Here is a 24624-nt window from a genome sequence, read left to right on the forward strand (position 1 = left end):
CGGCGACTTCTATAAAAAAAAAAAAAAAAAAAAAAAAAAAAAACTGTGAAAGCGGCCATCACCAGAACTACTCCTCGTTATTTTGCCCAGTTTTTTTTTTTTTTTTTTTTTTTTTTTTTTTTAATTTTCTTTTTTTAAGGAATCACACAAGCTGAAACGAACGGCCGGACGTTGTATTTCTGCCGGACGATACGGTCGAAAGTCATCGCCTCGTGAACGAAGCTGACCCATTTCTCGGTTTGCAACAAACGAACGGAAAATAGTTTGGAAAAAAAAAGTAAAATAAATAACGACGTTTGTTTCGGGCAATGTTTCGTTCGCGTGGACTCTCTACCTGGAGAGAGATCGGGGGGCACCTGGTGGACGTTTCCACAGTCGTTCAGGCGCGTCGATTTTCGCCTCGAAAATTCTATTAATTCGTCCCTTGTCGGAGACCTAACAGGAAGTACTGACACGCGCTGGGGCGACAACTAGGAAAACCGTTCCCTTTCTCTTGGGTTTCGTCCGTAATGAACGTGGGCAGGTGTAGACAGTCGCTTGGTCGAAGACGGGTCTTGGTTCTGCTTTTCTTTTCTTTTTTTTTCTTTTTCTTTTTTCTTAGAGACATTTTCGATCGTCCTGCGAAGCGAGAAAGTGTTTCGAGATCGGTGGGAGACTCTCGTTTTATTGGAATCGAGTGTACCTTCGACGATGGAATATTTCTCGCGTTAGAAATAATTATTCTATTCTTTAATCCTCGAGATGGTCAATTTTTGAATTTACCTTCGACGATGGAATATTTCTCGCGTTAGAAATAATTATTCTATTCTTTAATCTTCAAGATGGACAATTTTCGAGCGTACCTTGGACGATTTCTCGCGTTAGAAACAATCATTTTGTTCTTTAATACTCGAGATGGTCAATTTTTTAATTTACCTTCGACGATGGAATATTTCTCACGTTAGAAATAATTATTTTGTTCTTTAATCCTCGAGATGGATGATTTTTGAATTTACCTTCGACGATGGAATATTTCTCGCGTTAGAAACAATTATTCTATTCTTTAATCTTCAAGCTGGACAATTTTCGAGTGTACCTTCGATGATGGAATACTTCTCGCGTTAAAAATAATCATTGTATTCTTCGATTCTCAAGAATTAGGTTGATTTTCGAATACAAGTAATCGCAACAAAGTTATCGTTCCGATTCTTCAACGTTGAACGAATAATAGAAGATAGTTATTCTCGAACGTGTATTCGTCCACACCGATAGATTCCTCCGGTTGCATATACGCGTCCACGGCCCTCGAAGGGTTAATCCCCGAGAACCAAATGGACTTTCAAATATACGAGGATTCCCGGCTCGAAATTAATTTAACCTAACGCGAATCGGTGTCAATATTTCGATTGCTTCGCAAAATCGATATCGGCCCGGTATCGTGAATAATCAAAGGAGCGAATTATTCAGGAAATTAACCGAGAATTTTCAACGAACCGCGAGACCACGTACGCGACACCAGAAGGTCCCAACGAAAACTTTCCCGATTAAATTCTAGAAACGTCCGTTCGCTCGCGAATAGAAATCGCATTAAGGGCACAGCCCCGAGGACTTTTATAGTCGGTGATAAAAAAATTTACGGCCGCGGCACGTGACGTCCCAGAACGAAGATAAATTTCTTGTTAGCATCCTGGCGCGCGTGTGTCGCGCGCTCGAGAGGGATAAGGGTCTCGAATTGCCCGAGAGATATCCTAATTGCTCGAGTTCCCGAGCCAGAGAAGAAAAAATATATATATATATATACATCGAATCCTCCGCGAGTTCCGAGTACGCAACCGCCCGCGGAATTACTCATTTTCCGTAACTATTTCCTGCAAATCCGTATCCAACTTTCGTATCTTCCAAGTTTCGAGATCCCTTCAACCCCTTCGAACCTGAATCTCCGGTGTAACTTTACCTCGTGTCTCGCCACATTGTAATGTTTCTTTACGATTTGCCCGATTTCATCGTTTTCGAAACCATGCACGCGTACAAGATGCTCCACGCGATGGAATGTCTCATAAGTCGATGACGATAAAAAATTGTTCTTACTAAAACTATTTACACCGTATAACGGTTCTCTTCTGTAGCGAATAATTTTTTCAGAATATATTTTTCGTGGGATATTCCATCGAGACAGGACACGTGTAATTAAAGTTAGGTTCGAAGGGATTGGTACAAGAAAATTAGAAACTTACGTGCAATTGATCCCCTCGACCGATCGAACGAGTCTCATACCTCCACCGATCTCGCAAATTCCCTCGGACTTCGCACGTAACCCTTTCGATGCAACGAATGTTCGACGAGTCACCCGGCACGCGTGCGGGAAACGCTCACGGGCGTTCGACGAGTGCAGCGAATGGTGCATCGGTGCAAGTGTTCCGCACGCGGCGATGCGCGCACGGTATCGAAAGGGTTAGATACTCGATCCCATGTCCGCCACGTTCATCGATATAAGAACGCGAGCAGGGAGTAGCGTGCAATTGGACCCTTTCATTGCCGAGAGGACGGTGTTCGATTGAATCGATCGTTCCTCGCTCGATAAAACACGAGGAGTAAGTGCGTACAGAGAAGAAGATTCACACGTGTCGAGAAATGAAACTTCTTCGCTGAAAATATACACATTTTCGAGCACGTACTCGTTTCTAAGCTGCGTCGTCTCGCGATTCGGGATCAAAGTCTTTTAGTTACTAAAAATAAAATAATATCTAATTAGAAATAAAACGAGACGAAAAATATACACATTTTCATACTCGTTTCGAAGCTACGTCGTCTCGCGATTCGGGATGAAAATTCTCTAATTGTTAAAAAGAAAACGAAATGGAAAATATAGACATTTTCAAACACATACTCGTTTCTAAGCTGCACCGTCTCGCGATTCGTAATCACAATCTTCTAATTATTAAAAAGAAAACGAGATGGAAAATACACACATTTTCATACTAAGTTTCTAAGCTACGTCGTCTCGCGATTCGAGATGAAAATCTTTCAGTTAACAAAAAGAAGATAATATTCAATTAGCAACAAAACGAGACGAAAAATATAGTCGACATTCCGAATGGCGTACCGGTTTGTAAGCTACGTCGATTCGACGATTCGAAATTACCATCCCATAAGCACTTATGATCGACTCGTTGAACCGGTCCGCCACGCGCTCTGCAATATCCACGGATCGTTGAAAAGCAGCTTCTCGTAGCGGCCAACAGAGATGGCCGCGAGTTCGTCGGGCCCAAACCTCCCTCCCAGCCCTCCCACCCTCCCTCCCAGCCCACCGTCCCTCTCCTTAAGCGCCCGTAGCAATGAAAGGGTCAAACGAAACCGCGACACGCGTGCACAAAACAGGTCGGTAATGACTTTCGACTTGCGGACAGTTCGTTAATCACGTGGACGGGTCTCTGCAGAGACCGAGACAGTCGGGCCTTGACCGGGACGTACCTAGAAAGTAAGCGTGATAATATTTTCGACGTTAAGCGTGGAATCGGCATCGCCGCCTCGTTCCACGGATTAGCATCCGTGTTAGCCACAACATAATTAGAGAGACACAACGGTGTACATATCCCCGACATAAAACGTGAGTGTGGTTTACTGCGAGTGAGTGTGGTGTCGGGCGTGTCGTCCGCGCGCGCGCGACGATCCGAGGTGAAACGAAAAACAGAGACAGAGAGACAGAAAAGAAATTTTGCTCGAGAGAAACGTAGAAAACAGAGGAGGAGGAAGAGGAGGAGAGGGAGTTTAAGTGAGGGAGGAGGAGAAGGAGGAGGAGGAGGAGGTAGGCTAAGTGAAGGAGAAGGAGGCGAAAGATGTGTGATTTATATCGGGCGAGCAAGGACGTAGAGGATCGAGACGCGTGCCAAAGTTCGCGAAACCTGAACGAAACAGCGGGACGAAGACTTGGAGAGGACGAGGGGGGGTGAAGACGAGGTCAGAGTGTCCTCGTACCTCCCTCTCTACGATTGGACCGAAGAACTGGTCGAGAAGATACCGTCGACGTATATTGGAACGAGGAGACTTCGACGATACGAATTCACCCGGTGGGAGTATTTCTATCTACTGTGCGCAGCTACGAAGAATGCATCCGAATGTTCATCATGAGTTCATCTTCGAGCGATCGAGAATTGTGCATTTGCATTGTTCGTATTGGTCGTTTTCAATGAGAGTAGCCGTTTAACTCGAGTATGCGAACCTACTGTGCGTGGTTGCAAAGAATGCACTTGGTCATAATGTTCGAAATTAATTCTATTCCCAACGATTTGTGCGACAGTATCGGTTGTTATTCGTGCGAAGGAACCGTGCACCTCGATTCTTCGCATCTACTGTACGTGATTGCAAAGAATGCACTTGGTCATAATATTCGAAACTAATTCTATTTCCAACGATTTGTGCGACAGTATCGGTTGTTATTCGTGCAACGAAACCGTGCACCTCGAGTTTTCGCATGTACTGTACGCAGTTGGAAAGAAAGCACTCGAAAAATATTCCACGACGCGAGAGAAACAAATCCTTTCCATCCCTCTGACAATTGTGCTTTCGTGGTCGATCCTTACTAGGAGTCCCTAGCGAGAAAAATAACTCTTCGATTAAATTCCGATCGGCGAACCGAAATTCCATCCGATGGCACTCTTCCCAACTTCCGTCGCTATAAAGTCGATTTTCTCGAGGCTCGTGGTCCCGGGGCGTTTAAACGGGACAAATGCTGTTGCGTTCCGGTGTCCGAGCACCGCTGCTTCCTTCGTTGCCGGGGTGTAGAACAAAAACTGCGATCGACTTTCCTCGTTCGTTCGCCGCAGGAAGTCCGAGAAGTGTCGAGAGGAGTGTTCCTTCGCGGTGCAATTAGAAAGGGGACAAGAAGCCTCCGCGCGAGTTTTGCCAACTGGAGAAAAGTTTCGGAGAGCGTTTCTTCGCTCGACACTCACGACGACTGCCAGGAAGCGGTGTTGCGTTCACCGAACGTCCATGGAAGAAGCCGGTGAAACAAGATTCGGACACTTGTACGCGAAAAACACGCGCACAGTGGACTAGCGAAGGCGTATCCGCCGAGAAAGCTGTTTCGATCGATCGGACGAATTCGAGAGAAGCGAGTCCCACCTCGAAAGGAAAAAAAAAGGTTTCGCTGCTAGAGATTGCTCGAAAGAAGATCGTCCGAGTTCGGGGATATCATCGAATTCGTTAATTCGTCCCCGGAGAAGATTCATCGAATTAAAATCCTCTCCACACACCTACACATCCCCCACCATGACCCCCTATCGAGTAATTACACTTGCTGGCTCCCGGCTACGTCTTCTCTATCCTCGACACTAGCTTCGACTTCGAAAGCAATCTCCAGCAGAGTCCCCATCCGTCATAATCATTCTTCACCGGGACCCCCCGGGACTAGACATTCTTCCTCGACGCCAGCGTTCTCTGGCCGGTCTCAATCTGCGCGCAATCCCTTTCGCGGGTATTCCTAGAAGGACAGTGACGGAAAGAGGCACCCGGGGAGACAAAGAAACAAGCGCAAGGAGGATGAGAGAGACCCGTGGACCTCCTCCCCGATCCGTCCACTTTGCAGCAACAGCGAAAGCATTTGGTACCGTGGATGCGAAGCCGGATAAAGAGACGTACACAACGTGGTCCAGGACTATGGGAGATTGTGCGCGAGCGTGAGTGAGAGAGAAAGATAGATAGAGAGAGAGAAAGATAGAGAGACAGATAGAGAGAGAGAGAGAGAGAGAGAAAGAGAGAAACGCAAAGGACACAGAGCGGTGATGTACACTCCGACCAAAGGAGGAACGGAGTCACGGAGAGCAACGAGATAGGACATGCAACCGCGTTCTGGGGCAGGTGTAGTTCACGGGATACAACCGGCTACCGGGGCTAGAAACGCGACGCCGCGTGTTTTCTCGCTTAAAAGCTCGCGTACGCCCGGTTCTCGCGATGAATCATCGCGCAACCACGCGCCAGAGACTGGTGGTCGAGGACACGTACAGGGTTGAGAGAGGCTGGTGAGAGAGACGAACGTACAGACACAGGCGATTAAGACAAGGCAGAGACAGAGACAGAGACAGGTACAAAAGTGAACGGTGAAACAGAGATAGAGAGATATAGATAGATAGATAGATAGAAAGAGAGAGAGAGAGAGAGAGAGAGAGAGAGAGAAAGAGAGAGAAAGAGAGAGCAAAACAGAATATACAAAGAATATATAAGAGAAAGAAATAGTGAAAGATATACAGAGAGAGAAAAAAAAACGTCGCTGTCGTTTTTTTTCTTTCTTTCTTTTTTCTTTTTTTTTCTTTTTTTTTTGGTTAAAAACAGCACAGCGACCCGTAATATCGCCGCCTTAGGTATTCTTGTAATTAGAGACAAAGAAAAATAAGACATTAAGTAGTGGTGTTGGTCATTACCGTTCGGGTCCGGGGCAATCGGGTACAATGATTGAGGCTTTGTACTGTCGGGCCGTGGTGGTTGGTGGTTGGTTCATTGGTGGTTGGTTGGTGGTTGTTGTCGATTGTTGGTAGGGTGGTCCATTTGCCGATCGAGTCAGGGTCCGTCGTTCCGGGCAGGGCAACGGCAGGGCAACGGCAGGGCAACACCAGGGGGGCAACGCCGGGGTTGGGGCGGGGCCAGGGCACAAACCATCAACCAAGTTAGACATCGCGTCTCTCACGGCTGGATTAATTCGCGGCTTAATCGTCTAACCCCTCTCCACCCGCTCCGTTCTTCACAGAATCATCTTCCGTCGAGGCCATCCCACCCGCCCCTAGCGTCATCCCACCCCTTATTTCTCATTCGTTTCGAGTTAACGCGATCGGTTGGAGAAATGTTTGCAACACGACCGATAGTTCGCGTTCAGGATTTGTAAGGTGATCGCGATTATTGGACGGATTAAAAGCTCGACGATGATTTGTCCTCTAGAGCGTGGCTAATTTCTGACAAGGTTCCAAGCTAATTTCACGATGAAACAAACTCACGATTCTCGTGAGAATGGTTCTGCAGTGACGCGATGTTCGAGCTCGACTGACCGAGTAGTTGACCCCCCACTCCAGAGATTGGCTCTGTCCCCGCTACTCCGTCAGAGGCAAGCTGCCGCGGCGACGGAGTGGGGGACAAGATTCACGGAGGAGGGGGCGACCTTGAGCGGCCAATCGAGCTGGCTCCGACCACGATTCGTGGAATCTTCGCGAGTCGTTCGTTTTCCAACCGTACTCCGTTCTCAAATTCGCTCGAAACTTCGTACATTTTTCTTTTCGTTTCGCGTGTACTAATCTCGTCGCTGAAACAATTCCGAACAATTTTTTTTTGGCAAGAGACTGCAATCAATAAACGAAACTTCTAACTATTTCTGTCTCGGCGCGTATCATCGGAGAGATTCTTAGGACTCGCGAGGAAATTTCAATCGGTCTGCTATGTCGGGGAGAACCGTAATTAATTAATTCGACGAACGCAACAGCAAACAGAATTGCATTCTCCGCGACTAATCCGACCCCATTATTTCCACGTTGTGGTAAATAATCTGAAAACGCTTTTCAAGACAGCCGCCCCTCCCCCACGAATCTGAAGTTAATTGACGCCAACTGAACCTTAACGGCGATTCGAGCCGCATTTCAATTGCTAACGAAGTCTCTTAAGCGTGGCTAATTAAAGGAAGTTTTAATAAGTAACGCGCAATTCGAATCTTCCTCTGAATTCGTCTACGTGCTCGAATTATGAATCGCTCGGCGGATCAATAATTCTCTCAATTAACGCGGTTTCGTACAATTTCACCGCGAGAGACACCCCAAAGGATGGAAAATTAAACGTTACGGACCCTGTCGCGTGGAGGGGGAAACGGAGCAACAATTTAACGGAAAATTAAATCAGGCGTTAATTGCGCGTTGAAAATTCGGGAGGACGATCCGTGGCACGAAACAAGAAAAATACGTTACACAAAAATAAGACGTTCAACAGATATTTTCCGAGTTTCGACGAGTCAAAGAGAATCGCGCGCGAGGCAACAAGATGGCCGCGCTCCGCGGCGCTACTTAAAATGGCGGACTCTTACGGCGCACCGAAATCTTCCATTCGCTACAACTTGAAAAATAACGCTCGGACAATATACATTCGTGTAACAAGTTTCTCCTATTTTGTACCGTGGATTCGTCTCCAGAAATACCAAACCGCGAAATTAAATATTACGATACGTTTTTAGTATAAAAGAAAATCGAGCTTTTATATAATTATCCCGCGACGAAATCCCCGATTGGTGAAAATTCGTAATCTTTCCGTGCGATTTGCGAAGAACTCGTGTCCGCGAGGAAGAAAAAAAATAAGGAAATGTCGTTACGCGTCGTTTGCAAATATTTCTCCGACCTCGCGATTTTTCCCCGCGAAATACCGCTTGAACGGCCATCGCCTGACGACAAACTCTCGGCCATGAGATTCCCCAAAGCGGCGCACGATTCCCCGTTCATTTAACGACGGACTCGTTGCAGGGAGCTCGCTGCAAAGGGGACAGCGGACGGCAAAAATGTTCCTCGGAGAAATTCGATTTTCCCTAGAGGCTTTCTCTATCTCTCGGGTACCTGGCCTTCCACCTTGGGGTCACGCAGGTGCGTTACCTACGAATCTCAGCAGCGACGCGGCGAAAGTCTCGGGCAAACGAATGGCCAGCCACTCGGGCCGATTATTTACGACCGGGGACAAGATCGAGGGAGTATCACTGGTTTCGCGTTCGGTTAATTTCGCGTCACGTGATTGGCCGATCGCGACGTTTACGGCCCATCATCGTTGGTACGCGTGGCTCGTTTGCAATTGCATTCGTGGCCGTAAACGGTGTGTTCGACACGCTTGAACCTTTCTCGGGTTTTTTCGTGAAACGAGACAGACGACTCGCCTCGACGCGAAACGTATTTTCCATCGATACTCGACGAGAAATTAATCGAACTTCGAGTCAGGTTCCGCCTCTATGTTGTCCCAGTGTCCGCGGATTCTCGCCTGTGTTTTGTCGTGTGAAACTCTGCGATGTGTCCCGGGCATTGAAAATGAAAAAAAAAAATGATAAATAAATAAAAGCAAATATCAAACTGGTTGTGTATAACGAGACGAAGGCGTGTATGATCGATGCGTATGATCTATCTATTTTTTTTCTTTTTTTTTTCTTTTTGTAAATGGCTCGCTAGAAAGAAGGCGGCCACGCTCTTTGCGAGCTCGTTCTCGCAGCTTTCGGTGCATCGACGATCGAAACGAAACGTGAGCTTAAGCGGAAACGAAACGAGCCTCCGGTGATTGCTCAAGCTCACGTTTGCTTGTTCGTTGTAACTGCGAAACGTGCCAAGGCAACGAAAATCGTCGTCTTCGTCGTCGTCGTCGTCGTCGTTGTCGACTTTTCGTTGTTTGCACGCTCGAACGGTATAATAGTATCCCGTGACCGTGAAGCCGTTCGCGAGCGCAACCGCTCGCGAATCAAGGCTCAGCTTCCTTATTTACCGCGCGGACGAGCGTTACACGCCTTACGGGTCTACCTCTCCGGCGTTATCTCGATCATTTGGTTCCTGCGGGGTGAGTCTCGTCGGCGTTTCAAGGCCGGTGAACAAGATATGAAAAACAAAAAGAAAAAAGTAAAATTTGAAAGGAAAACATCGCCGTGGAAAACAATCGACAATGCGCAACGGATTCGAGCGAGAACTACGCGAGCGTAAAGCCTGTTACGCGCCTACCGGGATCGAACGATCTCGAAAATATATTTTTTTTTTTAATACAACTTCCAATTACTCGGAAAGAAGAGCTTGCGAACGGAGGTTCGATTTGGACGAGTTTGGTAAAAATTATTTACTCGAAGACAATAGTCGTGCGTGTATAATAATAATTGTAGAAAGTACGAAAGTGTCTGGTTAGTATAGAAAGTATAGAAGAATAGAAATTTCTAAAAAGTACTCTAGAAGTGTCTTATCTTATTTCTGTAAGAATTTCGTCTCAGTGTTGTGTGAATCTTTTTTTTTCCACGAGTGTGCGGATCGACAAGGTGCGAAACAGGCTTAAGCCTCAAGGTGTACAACTCGTCCAAATCGAGTTACCTCAGATTCGGTTTCACTTCTCCTCTATTTTGCATCGAGCGAAATTAACATCGAGATTCGTGGCTCGGTTGTAGACGAATTTTCAAGCGAAATCGAAAACGTTCGGTTCGCTCGTGTGCGAAACAGGCTTTACTTGTCGAGACTCGAGCCTCGTCTATCGACGAAACGTTCGATATCGGATGCTGGCTCGACGTTCGCGCGTTCCCTCGTAATCAAGATCGTTTATCGAGCGCGTTACGCACGCGTACGAACGATTCCACGATCGAGTCACCGAATGCGAACAAATTACGGGAAATCTGTAAATCGAAGGAAACTACGTCCCACTTCAAGAACCAAATGCGCGATGACGGTATTTTCGTACGTGCGTGGAACACATTTAGCCAAACGTGTGCGGTGGATGTGCAACAACGGATCTCACGAAACGTCAAATTTCTTCGGTTCGTTTGATTCCTTTCGTGTACGAGAGGAAAGAGAAGGTGTGTGTATGCGTGTGTTGGGAGGTGGGTCGAGGATCGTTTACGAATCCACGCACGTTCCAGAAATACGAGCATCGTCGTAACTTCCCTAAAATTCCAGCTAAATGGATCACGATCGAACGATCACGTGGTACGCCGTACGTGTCAGATCGGAACTGCTCGGCTCTAAAATTCGCACGAGATTAGCTCGAGAACGGTGTTAAGAAGCTCGTGAAAGTGAATCTTCCGATGATCGTCGAATTGTAAAGGACCGTCGGTAGAACATCTGACGACACGTGTCCAACGTTCGCCGTTCCAACATTCATTCTCACGACCTTCTTTCGGCCTAATCGCTTCGTAACGTCGCTCTCACGCATACTAGTACTGTCGTCCCGTGTGTGCCATCGACCGGGCAACACGAACCAAGCGGAGAGAACGAGACGATCGACAGATACAGAATCGACCAACGGAGGATGCAACTGCTTACCTGACTCCTGAGTTTGGTGATATTCTGGCCACCCTTGCCGATTATCGAACCGGCTACCTGCAACAGAAAGATAGCAGTTTTGTGATTAGAGCTGGTGTCGAAGATCGAACGATTCGGACGACGAGGTCACGAGGTACTCTTAACAGGGATATCGATCTTGAATCGTTTTTTTTTTTTTCCGAAAGATATTTTTGCATAGGTGAATGGACAGATGTGTAGTACAGAATTTGTAATAAATCGACTTTACAAAACCGATTTTTGTCCACTCGAATTTTTTCCCCGAGATATTTCAATACATCCGAACAGTGTGAACGAATCTTTACAAAAAAGATGTAACCGTGTAAATCAATCGAAAGTTGGATCCTTTTTTGAATATATAACTATGCAAATCAATCGAAAGTTACATCCTTCGTCGAAGATGTAACTATGTAAATCAATCGAGTTACATCCTCTTTTAAGGTATAACTATAAATCAATCGGAGCTCGAATCTTTTTAAAGGCACAATCTGTGCAACGCACACGTACTTCGTTTTTTTACTATGTTTCTAAGCCGACTTGTTCCATTACTATTTCGAATATTCGGATTGTCCGGATAATTGAATAATTCGAACATCCGCCCAGCCCTAATTTCCATTCGTTAGAAGCTGAAACGAGTCTGGGACGAGTCAGAGCCCGAACCCGAGAATCTCGCGGCCAAAGTACGCGAGACGTACTTTATGTTAATTGCACCAGGTGCGTATATTTATTCGATAGAATGAAACTTTGCTCAAGGATGCACACACTTTTCTGCGGTGAAAGTCACCGTCAACGCTCGTGGTTCAAAGACGATGCAATTTTACGATCGGTGCGAATTCAACGCGAAGCAAACACGGGTGTGTCGTTGGATACACGAGAATGAAAACCGTGTCGATTTTGTTTGGAAATAATTTTTCATTAATTCGTCGAGTATCGAGCCGTGACAACGATTCAACACACGGATCGTTTAAGTGTGTCACGTTGGAATGAATATCAACAGCATCGTTGCACTTTCGAAGCATTTATCTCGTTGTCTACTTTGGGATCTCTTCGGGAGCCTGTAGACCGTGGTACAGACAAGTATGCGATTTCCAAAGACAACTCGTGTTATTGATCATTGAATAAATACTAAGAAAGTCGAATAAATATACAATACGCGAGTGATTTCCAATTTTATTCTATTACCTTTCTCGATTACTTAGTCAATGCGTACTATAATCCGTAGGCTCTCGAAGAGGTTCTAAAGTAGGGAATGAAACGTTGGCTTGTGTTTCTGACCGATAAGTAAATGCTCCGAAAGTCCAATGAATATATAATACACGAGCGAGTGGTTTCCAATTTCACTGTATTATTTTTCTCAGTACCTTGGTCAACGTATACTGTAATCTACAGACCACCGAAGAGGTTCTAAAGTAGAGGGTAAACCGTTCTGAGCAATAAGTAAACGCTTCAATATTTCAACGTATAATTCTCTTCTAAATAACTGTAATAAGTCTGAAAATATATACGATCGAGAATAAAAACTACCGATTCTGGTATCGTTCGATTCGTTTTCGTTCAGAATGCGTCTTCTCGCGTAAAAAATATCGTTCGTAGTAAATTAACTTCCATATTCTTCCATTACAAATTCCCTATTTGCGTTTCTCCGAATCGATTATCGGAAATGTTTCGTCCCTCTATTATTTCCGATAATAGACGTTCCGGGAGCGCTTCTATTGGGGGAAAAAACCTGGCTACTGATTGGAAGAAATAAATAAAACGAGGGAACGAGTTCGACGAAACGCAATTTCGAGTCATCCTCGACAACCGACCGCTCGAAGGGGTTAATTCCAGCCAGCGTCCCTTTTTAACCCTTTCGAACCTCGATCGTAGACGTCGTTTTCGGTTTTCGCATCCTCGTGATTTTTCTCCCCCGAGCAATTTCGAACGAATTGTAAATATACGGTATAAAATATATCGAGAAGAATCGTTGATAAAAAACATCATTTCTTTGTTTATCTGTATATCCTCAGTGTGCATTAAATACAGTTTCGTACCTTCTCGATCGATACTTTGGCCATTTCTTTTTCGATAGTTGAAAGACGTTTATTTAAAACATTTGAACGACCAAATTACTAGTTTTTAATATTCAACTAACACCAAATGTATCCATAAATGCTACAATTTCGATATTGTACAATTTCACGATCAAAATTTATTAAAGTACTTATGTTAACTATTCAGTTGAGCGATCGTTTACTTAGTCGTACAAATAAATTTCATTGTGCTAGATAATTATCGAGAGACGATCGATTTACGCGAGAAAAAAAGAAATACACGCCCATTGTGGGCGGAGGATCTCGACTGGAGAACTCTCGAGAAGGTCGATCGATTCTCGAATAAGCACCGCAGCGACGTTTCAGCGATTAGCGTCGATAAGTTGCGCGAGTTGTTGCAAGACGTACGCAACGTTCACCATTGCGATAATTACGATCCCGTGGTCGTCGAGAGTAAATGAGTTCACTCTCGAAAGGAGCGATTCCATTGTCGATTTCCAGCTCGACCCTGACACCGGCGGTTATTTTTCGCGTGGATCTCGATCGAGACAACAACGATCGACATTGTGCCCGATCGCTGGTGCAAGACGAACGAGAATCGAACGGAGATGACATCGAACAAAGACGAAATTGAACGAAGATGACATCGAACAAAGACGAAATCGAACGTAAATGACATCGAACGATCGAGAAGACTGAAAGAAAAAAAAGGAAACAGTGAACAAATGACTTCCATTTTGAAATTATCGAAAGACGCTTTGTGCGTTTCTCTTCTTTTGTTTGCATTTTTTTTTTTATCGTTCGTCCTTTATGAGAGCACGATGACGTTGGTGCACGCTCGATGAGAAACGATCGATCGAGTATCTCGATCGATCGGAGAATTTTGATCGCATTGAGAGTGCATTGTGCATCGCGAAGAGAGATACATATTTTTGATTTTCGATAGAACGATTCTTTTCGATTTCGATCGAGTGCAGAGGTTGACTCGTTTCGAGTATTCGACAGACGATGATCGAGATAAACGAGGAGGATCGTGAATCGCGAGATCGTTCTCGAGGATTCGGTTTTTTTTTCATTTTTATACATTTTTCGATGACTGGAAATTTTGAAATAATCTATAGTATCGAATATCATTTTTGTAATCTTAATATCGAACTAATCTAACGAATGGTCTTTTACTCAAAAATTCGTTAATATCTTACAAATATTCTAACCCTCAATCGACTTTATTTTCATCTTCGAGAAAAATTCCTCGTAGAATATTTTAGATTCAAACCAACTGAAAATAATCCTAATAATATCGAATATAATTTTTGTAATCCGATATCGAACTAATCTAACGAATGGTCTTTTACTCAAAAATTCGTTAACATCTTGTAAATATTCTAACCCTCAATCGACTTTATTTTCATCTTCGAGAAAAATTCCTCGCAGAATATTTCAGATTCAAACCAACTGAAAATAATCCTATACGAATTTGTGCCAAAGACTTGAGAACAGAAGATCTTTAAAAAGAATCAATCTCGATTGTTATCCAAGAAATAAGAGTAATGAAAATTCGGTTTCGAAAGACGATCAACTCCTCGCAGAATATTTCAGATTCAAACCAACTGAAACTAATCCTATACGAATTTGTAGCAAAGACTTGAGAAGAGAAGATCTTTAAAAAGAATCAATCTCGATTGTTATCCAGGAAATAAGAGTAATGGAAATTCGGTTTCGAAAGGCGATCAACTCCTCGCAGAATATTTTGAATTCAAAGCAACTGAAAATAATCCTGTACGAATTTGTACAAAATACTTGAGAACAGAAGATCTTTAAAAAGAATCAATCTCGATTGTTATCCAGGAAATAAGAGTAATGGAAATTCGGTTTCGAAAGGCGATCAAACTCTGTTCGTTCGCCAGTGGAGCTGGCTCGGTCGATTTCAGGGAATTTCCCTGGCGAAAGAAAGTCGAAGGAAACCCGATAACAGTCCACGGTGACAATAACCGGAAGAGAACGCGATACACCGCGAGGTTTCGCGAACAGAGGCCAGCTTTTGCCGCGACAACAACGCGTGTACGTTCTGGAAGGAAAAAAACCGAGTGAAAAACAACGAGTACCATAGCTGGGAAACGGGACGCGACTACAAGAAGCACGTGAATTGTTTTCGAGTCTTATCTGGCCAGGAAAAACGGCTGAGAAGGTTCTTTCGCGATCTCGTTTCGATATTAAAGCAATAAAAATCTAGCGTAAAAATGAACGTTTGCAAACGCGTTATCTCTACCGATTGCATCGACGAACGTCTCGTTTCCTCGGTGATCCAATTGGTCCGAGTTTCGAGAAAAAGCTACGATAAAATCGATCCGATCTTTCACGGAGTAACAATTTCAACACACTGGGTTCTTCGATAAGTTTTGTCTTTAAAAAAAAAAGACCAACGTTTGAACAACTGCGAATACACGAATTAGTCGACAGATCTACGCGAAACTTCACACGCGTTCAAGGAAACATGGCGGTGTAATTTCTAGAAAAATAAAACGACGAACGTAACAGCTTCGTTTCTACATCGAACGACGAAATTTATCTATCAACGAAATTTATCTATCAAATTTAAAAAGATACGATCGATCATCGAGAGGTATTATACCAGAAGGTTTCGTTGGTAAAATACTAAAAGTCGCTAGAAATGGGAAAGTAATCGAGGTAGTTTCTCCCAGAAGTTAGAAAGTGTTCTAACGTAGTTTCTCCTGCTGGTAGTTGCGAAAAAAATTTGCATAACGCACGGTCGAATATTGATTTTCTTCCACGAGTGACTCGAGCTTCCGTTTGTCGATTCCTTTCGCGATACTTTGGTGAAACGAACGTGCGGTCTCACCTTGCTGGGGATCAGAAGACGAAGTTCATCGTCACCCTGTCTGTAACGCTTGTGAGGACTTGTTGGTCCTCCGGAACCTGTCATCGCGCCTGCATCAGCTTCTCTCTTCATTATTCCTGGAACAGAAGAATCGTTCGATCAGTCACTCCGAAAAACGATGTTTCGAAACAATATTTAACATTCGTCCCTTTGATCCTATTCAATCTCTACGTTACGAGGTAAAATGCCAGCAAGCCGGTTGGTTGCTTTAAATTTCACCGATAAGAACGATTGTATTATACCATTAAGCACCAGTGACCTATTTACTGGACATTCGGACAATAAAAACGTATCTTTACTGGTATAAAAAATTTTATAGAACGTTATCTACCGCTTCGCCACCGCGTACCGTACAAGTGTCTCGATGTTGGATAGGGGTGATCAAACAAAATAAAAAAAGAAAGAAATTTGTATTATTACATCATTTCCAATATCGAAATTCTCCTTGCAAAACATTCTTACCGCGTTAAATTATTTTCTCCTCGATACCACGTACCCCTTTCACCTGATACAGTATTTTCTTAAGAAATTCCTACATAAAAACTTCCACAGATTCAAATTTACAAGACTCACCCTGTATATTAAACACTCTTAATCGTGTAAAATTCGTTCCAAACATTTTCACATAATACAACACATAAAAAAATTTCAAAGATGCTCAAAAGATTAAATAACTAACTCCACAAATACATAGTCAATCGCTACTTCGAAACATTACTCGATTCCAAGAGAAAAGAAAATATTCTCAAGCCCAAATCACGAAAAATAACGATCAATTTTCAGTAAACAATGATCCCAGCGTGTAGGAAATTGGACTGGTGAGAAGTCGGTTGAAAATCCGTCGCGACCGGAAGTGGCACGGGCGTTAAGGGAAACCCGTGTTTCCCCTCGATTTCGTAGCCGCGGAGAGACAACACGCTCCCCGGAAACGGTGCCGCGCGTAGCGCTTCGTAATAAACCTATAAACTTGTTTCGCGTTCGTGTAACTGTCTGTTCGCGACAGTGGCGGCGGTTCGCGATCCATTGTCCGTTAAATCGGCTTGTTGGGTTTAACGACGCGGGGTACCATGGGAAACTGATGAAACGCGACGCTCTCCGTTGCTACGTGTTTAGCAGACGGAACCAAAATACGGATCGGTGTTCGACAACGACGACCTTCCCGAAAACAATTCGGAAACGATCCACGCGCTCGCGCAACGTACATAAACATTGCCCCACCTTGGCCACGGTGCGAGAAAGGAGACCGCCGCGGATTTACGAAACCGCCGAAAATAAGGGATATTTATTTTTCTTCGGCCGGCTGAGATTCAACCCCCGTACCCGGTCTGAGAATTACGAGGGATGAGGGAGATACTTTTTCTTCTGGTAGTGATTTTTAGAGAATTAGTGCTACGTGAAAAAAATTAAGGTTTGTTATATTTCATCCTCGTGATGCAATTTTAATCGACTTTTCAATCGAGTTATATTTTTCTTCTGGTAGTGATTCTTAGAAACTTAGAGCTACGTTAAAAAAATACAAGTACATTGTACTTTATCCTCGCGATGCAATTTTAATCAACTTTTCAATCGAGTTATATTTTTCTTCTGGTAGTGATTTCTAGAAAATTAGAGCTACGTTAAAAAAATAAAGGTTTCTTATATTTCATCCTCGTGGTGCAATTTTAATCGACTTTTCAATCGAGTTACATTTTTCTTCTGGTAGTGATTTCTAGAGAATTAGAGCTACGTTAAAAAAATAAAAGTTTTTTATATTTCATCCTCGTGATGTAATTTTAATCAACTTTTCGGTAAATTCTACATTTTTTGTCCCAATAATTGCATCCAGAAATTGAGGGAGTTTTTAAATAATTTACGGAAGGTTCTTTTTTTTTCTTTTTGTAATGGAGAAACAATTTTGTACGCGAAACACGAACGCGAGATCGTTGTTTCAACGATACCGATCGCGATGTTTTCGGAAAGATTGCACGGTTGTAACTATTTTTATTTCGTATTTACAATTCGATCGATGTATAAGAGTGTTTTGTTAATAATTGCTCGAAGGAAAACGTACCGTTGTAATTGAAATTTTGAATTTACAATTCAATCGACAGATAAGAGTAACTATTTCGTCTCTTACTTCGAAGTTTCGATTTAGTGGATAAGAGTTTGCTAATTGTGGAACGAGAAGTTACGTACGAAGTTGAGCTATCGTTATTTTTGAATTTAGAATTTAATCGAGTGATAAGAACTTGGCGAAGTTCTTTGCAATAGCAGTACAGTAATAATTAATACGGCGTATTAAGTATTGATAATTAATCGTAGAATTGCGATGTATTATAATTTTGGTACTACCACTTGGTTTCGTAATGAAATTTAATTTAAATTCCATAGTGTGGAATTTAATAATTATTTTTCTTTTCTAATAACGTTACCATTTTTCTATTCTACACGTGTGATCAATTTTATAAATTCCTCTTTGTATACCTTTACTTTACTATTTTTTTGTTTATACATATACACACATGAGATGTATCTTAATATTCCAAAATCTGTATCTAGTTCTAGCGTTAAGAGAGAAATCAAAGTGGCCAGTAAACCGAAATGGTGGAAACGTCTCTACGAGGATTTGGGAAAATCCTATCGGTCGAAAATTGATCGCGGAAGAAACGTGAGTTTTATGGGGCGGGGACTCGATTACTTCCTGTGCTTTTATCGCGACCCGATTAAACAGAGCCAACTATCAATTCCGTCGAAGTGGCGGTATTTCTTTCGCGCGTGCGTGCAATCCTTGAAACTCGCGGTTCGAGGCGAGGATTCATGGTGCAATTAGAGCCACGGAATTGCCCCGGTTAGAGTACCACGAGCGTGACACCAGAGACGTGGACAACTTAATGCGATCGCGCGAGCAAAATCACATTTCTTTACAGAAAATTGTTTCTTATTTCGCGAACCTACGTTCCAACGCGTACGGGATTCTCCTTAGTTCTTTCTGAACATTCTGTCGCGATTAGGCGTGTTTTTTTTTGTTCTTTTTTCTTTTTTTTTATTCGTCTATTTTTCGATTAGATGCACGCTTCTCTTCGATAACGATTTTTGTACGATTTTAATCGACTTTTCGGTGAGTTCTATTTTGATTCCGATAGTGAGTTTTAGGGAGTTAAGGCTGCTTGAAAAAATTGAGGTATGTTATAGTTCATCCTCGTGATGAAGTCATTTAATCGACTTTTCAACAATTTATATTTTTCTCCTGGTAGTGATTTTTAGAAAATTAGAGCTACGTTAAAAAAATTAAAGTACGTTGTACTTCATCCTCGTGATGTAATTTTAATCAAATTTTCAACAATTTATATTTTTCTTCTGGTAGCAATTTTCAGAAAATTAGAGCTACGTTAAAAAAGTAAAAGTTTCTTATATTTCATCCTCGTGATGTAATTTTAATCAACTTTTCAATAAATTCTACACTTTTCGTCCCAATAAGTGCATCCAAAAATTAAAACTATATTTACACACTTCTCTTACGAAAACTTCGTCTATTGTAACTCACAATGGAAATACATCGCACTCGTTTTTCGCCAGGTTACAAGAATCGTTTCCCGACGAAACGATTTCGTGTAAAATTCGTGGAATTAGCCGCACGTCGAACCGCGAGCTTAAAATGTCAACCGGCGTGTTCGTGTCTGCTCCGATCACGAGACCGTGAAACGGAAAAATCTCGCGAATTCTGGCGATCGGGGAAACGAGTCGGGAGATTTCCGTGGCCGGAGGAAATTCGCGTTCCGATGAAACGAGCTTCGTGGAGCTGGCTGTGTCCGGAACCGGTGAACCGTGGAAGCTACGTTAATTAGGCAAATTAGCGGCGCGCTGAAGAAGAATGCGGGGTTAAACGTTCGACGAGCAACGTCGGTGTGATTTTTTTTTTTTTTTTTCCGAAAAACGTGAAACAATCAATTTCGCGTTCGTGAACTTCAAACGTTCGAGAGAACAGTGGTACACTTTTTCTTTAGAAATCCAACCGATATCGCCCAGTGCCCTATCGATATTATTCAATATTTATCCGATGTATCGGAATAACATTCTTGCAAATATTGCGTAAATTTTATCGAATAGATATTAAAGGAATTGCATCGATCCATTTCACGAATTTTTCCGTTAACATCACCGCGAAATAATTTCCAACGTAACGCCATCGATACTAATAGATTGGTAATTTTCTCGGTTACGTAATCACGGTTCTTCGAGTTCCATTCCTCGTTGTATTTTTCATCGAGTCGTCGTGGTGTATACCGTTTTGTCGCGAGTAACGCGAGTTTCAATGCTCCGCTGTTTTTCAACGCTTCGTGGCGTCTACGTCGCCATAACGTCACTCTCGTAATCTTATCGCGTTCGGGGCCGGCTGCTTCGTCGTTCGGAACACGGGCTTTACGACTCCTTTAGTACGCGCTTTATTGCCAAATGAGTTCTTGCGTAAGCTTTTTATTGAGAGCTCCCGGACCGCCGCGATATTAGAATACAGAGGATGGTTCCCGCCCGCCCGGTGATGTAAACCCGACGGATTTTAGTATTTGGCCCACAAATCGACTTTCCATCGATTTTCGTCGAATAGCTCTTGCGTAACTGCGTCAAAATTTTGCTCGATGAAGATCGATGCACGATCGATTAATGGAAAATAATCCAAAATAAAAGAATCCACGGTAAAATAATCTAGAACTAAAATAATCCGAAATAGAGTAATCTAAAATAAAATGATCCAAGTTAAAATAATCCAAAATAACGTAATCCAAAATGAAATAATCGAAAATAAAATAATTTAAAACTAAAGTAATTTGAAATAAAGTAATCCAAAATAAAATAATCTAAAACTAAAGTAATTTGAAATAAAGTAATCCAAAATAAAATAATCTAAAACTAAAGTAATTTGAAATAAAGTAATCGAAAATAAAATAATCTAAAACTAAAGTAATTTGAAATAAAGTAATCCAAAATAAAATAATCTAAGTTAAAGTAATTTGAAACAAAAATAATCTAAAACTAAAGTAATCCAAAATAAAATAATTCAAAATAAAATAATCCAAAATAAAATAATTCAAGATAAAATAATCAAAAATAAACTACTCCTCGTTAAAATAATCCCCAAGAAAATAAACGAAACGGTTGTAATACCGGGCGTCACCTCCTTCGTTTCCTAAATCGATAATACGGTAATACCCCGCTTTCAAGACCAGATTCTCTCCCTCCGATTCGAAGATAGGAATCGCGTCTCCGCTGTTTACGTTTATCCGGCACGAGCGACTCGTTAACTTTTATCGGCCACGACGCGAGATCCAAATCGCCACGTACCCCGCTTTCAAGACAACCGAAGCGTTCCAGATTTTATCTTTCGCAACGGAATCGTGTTCAGTTCGCTCCGCAACGTTTCTTCCGCGGTAACGATTTTTTCATCGAACCCTTTAACGTGTCGAATCGTCGTCCAGAATGGTCAAAGATCGCGCGCCGCTCGATTCCGCGCGGAAAAATCGCTCAACTCTCGCGAGTGAGTAATTCACATGCCCCGATCGAACGACGGGTGGCACGCGCTCGAAAAAAAATTCCTGGCCGTGCTCGCTTCGTCGTCGGCTCGCAAACGACGCGGAACGTGACGACGACGCTCGTTCTCGCGCGGCTGTAACGCGATAATACGCGTTTCGCATAGAAATCGGGGCCGCCACGGTCAGCATACGAAGTCCAGAGTCAACAATGAGAACGCACAGTGCCACGACACAACGTTCGACGTTAATTGGCGTTCGCGACGGGCCCGATTATTTCGCGAACCGTTGTCCCTACTTAAGAGCGACGCAACTTGAGAACTATACCGAGAGCGTGTTGGCGAATCGAAGACGCGAAGTAACGTTATTTTTATTTATTTTTTTTTTATACAGCGTGGACCAAAATGCTTCGAACGAGGTTGGCTAGATTTTACAGCTCGAAACGAGACAATTATCAAGTGCGACAAAATTAAATCGGAGCCTTCGTTTTGAAGATAAATGCATTCGAATGCATTTATCGTGAATGTATGTAACTAGGTTAAAATTTTGCTCGTTTCTTCTCATCGAGAGACTTCAACTCGGCGAATGTAACGGAATAAAACATCTATATCGAAAAGTTGACAAAGATCAATATTACCAAATAGAAATAGATTCATTTTACGTATTCGTGGAATGGTAGGTGCGAAATCTATTGAACAAAATCTTGATGCACCTCGAACGTTTTCGAATGCAATTTTCTCCGGAAGGGAATCTCGTAGGGATAAATTTCCCTTCTCGTCTTACTTTTGCGCGTCGATCGAGGGAGCGTTTCTTTCACGATTTGTACCATTTATTCCTAGACACCGTGTACATTTTATAACTGTTCAGCTGTTCAAATACACTCTCGATGCACTACCCGCGCTGTTGTAGCTACGAGACGATCTACGACAAACGCTTTGTCGATTGTCAGTTTCTAGATAAGAACACGGCGTGGCACGATTACCGAGGGTGTATTCTTCTAGAATGATACGAATAAAGTGATAAAAAAAAAAAATTCCTTCTCCCTCCGACTGAATCCTGAACCTCGGTCCAAACGACTGAATATCGAGCAGCAAATCGGTCTCCAATTGCGAAGTGGCGTAAGCAGCAGCTTTCAAAGTGGCTGCAAACGCAAATCACGCTTCACGGCGAGCATACTAATCTATCGGTAATTGTATTCCTTCGACGCGCGAACAAACGGAACGCAACGCCCTAAAAATGCAAAGTGCAACAACGCTTCGAGACCACGGACGAAATTCGTTTCGGTGACCGCAATGTTTTGTTCGCCAGCTACGACATCCGGTTCGAGGCTCGCATTCTTTAAATACTCGGAACGAGTAATATATTTTATCGGTTCGATACAATTTTCAAATAAGACAGATTCGATCGCGATGGCTGCAATAATTCGCGAAAATCACTTTCGATTGTCTGATCTATATTTTCCGAACCCTCTTTGAAAGTTTGGGTGAATTATCTAATATCCATGGATAAACTGAAATTAGCGAGTATGCATTGCAATAAAGAAGATTCAATTTTATCGGTTTGGAAATCTATTTTTCGAACATTCTTTGGAAGCTTCAGTAAAATATCTAATATCCACAGATAAACTGAAATTAGCGAAATTGCAATAAAGAAGATTCAATTTTATCTATAGAAATCTATTTTTCGAACCCTCTTTGGAAGCTTGAATAAAATATTTAATATCCACCGATTAACCAAAATTAGTAAGCACTCATTGTAACGAAGAGGGTACAATTTTATCGGTATAGAGATCTATGTTTCGGACCCTCTTTGGAAGCTTGTGCAAAACATTCAATATCCATCGAGATTTCATCTGAATAAAATATCCAGATTGACGAAAATTAGTGAACACACATCGTAATAAATAGAATTGAATTTTATCGATATAGAGATCCAGCTGGGTAGAATTTTTTATCAACGTGGAATGAAAGCCAGGTATAAATTGAAACGTAGCTTTCGTCGAGATTTCTAATCGCGATTAGAAATTCATTTTTCGAAGGTGTTCGCGCGCGAAGCAGAATAAGCGAAGATATGCATCCAAGTGATAACGGGGAGATTTTAATTTTATAAATACGCGAAATCTGTATCCGGGTGGAGTTTGTTTTGCACAGAAGGCGTGGATCGTTCAGAAAAAATTTCCAATCGAGAAATACGCGGTGCGGGAACTTATAGTATATATAATAACACGTATAGCGAATTTCTAAATTCAAAACGGTACACCGAGTGAGTTTTTCCGCGATGCTTGGTGCGTGAATCATTCCGGTGCGCGGCGATCTTGATGTTCAATGGGCAAACGGGACGTGATTCAACTTTAATTCGTTTGAAATTGTCTTGCATGATAATTTTTCAAGCAACAAAGCCCGCGGCACGTCAGAAACGGTAGGCGACTTTTCGAAGCGGAAACGTCCGGTTTCGACGCGGTAAAATTCTCCGATACGTCATCGAGCAAGGACGAATGGCTGCTTCCATGCGAACGATTTTCCAATGGACGAAACGACCGACGACCGCTTGGAAATTGAAACGACGAAGCGGAGAGGCGTTCGAAAAAAGAAAAAAAAAAAGAAGAAGAAAAGGGGGGGAAAAAAAAGTAACGCGCGGACGAGACGAATCGATACTCGAGACTGGTCGTTGGGCACGCGACGCTAATAATTTACCACGGGCGATTCGGAAGCGAATAGGGTGGACCCCCGCGCGATTCGTCGTTTCGATTTCATTGCGGTCACGGCGAGAAAAAGGGCGCAAGAAAAACGCCCGGTGGGAAGCCGCGTTCGTTCGCGGCTCGTTAAAGAATCACGAGCCACGAACCCGCGTCACGGAAACCGCTGAACGGGCTGTCTATAGTACAGGCAAAATGTAGTGGCCGCTCAAGGTCACTGTACCCCCTCTACTCTACTGTGAGCTGTATCGATTATAGGAAGAATCGTACTTTTAATTTTTCGTGAATATTTGTTGAAAAAAGTGTAGAACGGAGTGTCTACAGTTGGAGCAGAATCTAGTGGCCACTTAAGGCCACTATCCCCACCCTCACACTCCATCGTGAGTCGCATCAGTCATAGAAATAATCGTACTTTTAAAATTTTCGTGAATGTTTGTCGAGAAATATGTAGAACGAAGTATCTATAGTTGGAGCAGAATCTAGTGACCACTTA

The 24624-nt window shown here is 42.8% G+C and overlaps 1 protein-coding gene across 1 annotated transcript in view; it reads right to left on the reverse strand.

The window, feature by feature from the left end:
* Positions 1 to 24624, reverse strand: part of Hnrnp-k (Heterogeneous nuclear ribonucleoprotein K) — a 196873-nt gene that overhangs the window by 60750 nt on the left and 111499 nt on the right. The window contains exons 4-6 of the mRNA XM_076316405.1: positions 15897 to 16012; positions 10986 to 11042; positions 6396 to 6439 (exon numbers count right to left, since the gene is read on the reverse strand). Of these exons, the coding sequence (XP_076172520.1) occupies positions 6396 to 6439; positions 10986 to 11042; positions 15897 to 16007 (212 nt within the window). The 5' untranslated portion in view covers positions 16008 to 16012. The remainder of the gene's footprint in view (positions 1 to 6395; positions 6440 to 10985; positions 11043 to 15896; positions 16013 to 24624) is intronic.

Source organism: Ptiloglossa arizonensis, chromosome 7 (genome assembly GCF_051014685.1).
Source record: "Ptiloglossa arizonensis isolate GNS036 chromosome 7, iyPtiAriz1_principal, whole genome shotgun sequence".
Taxonomy (NCBI): domain Eukaryota; kingdom Metazoa; phylum Arthropoda; class Insecta; order Hymenoptera; family Colletidae; genus Ptiloglossa; species Ptiloglossa arizonensis.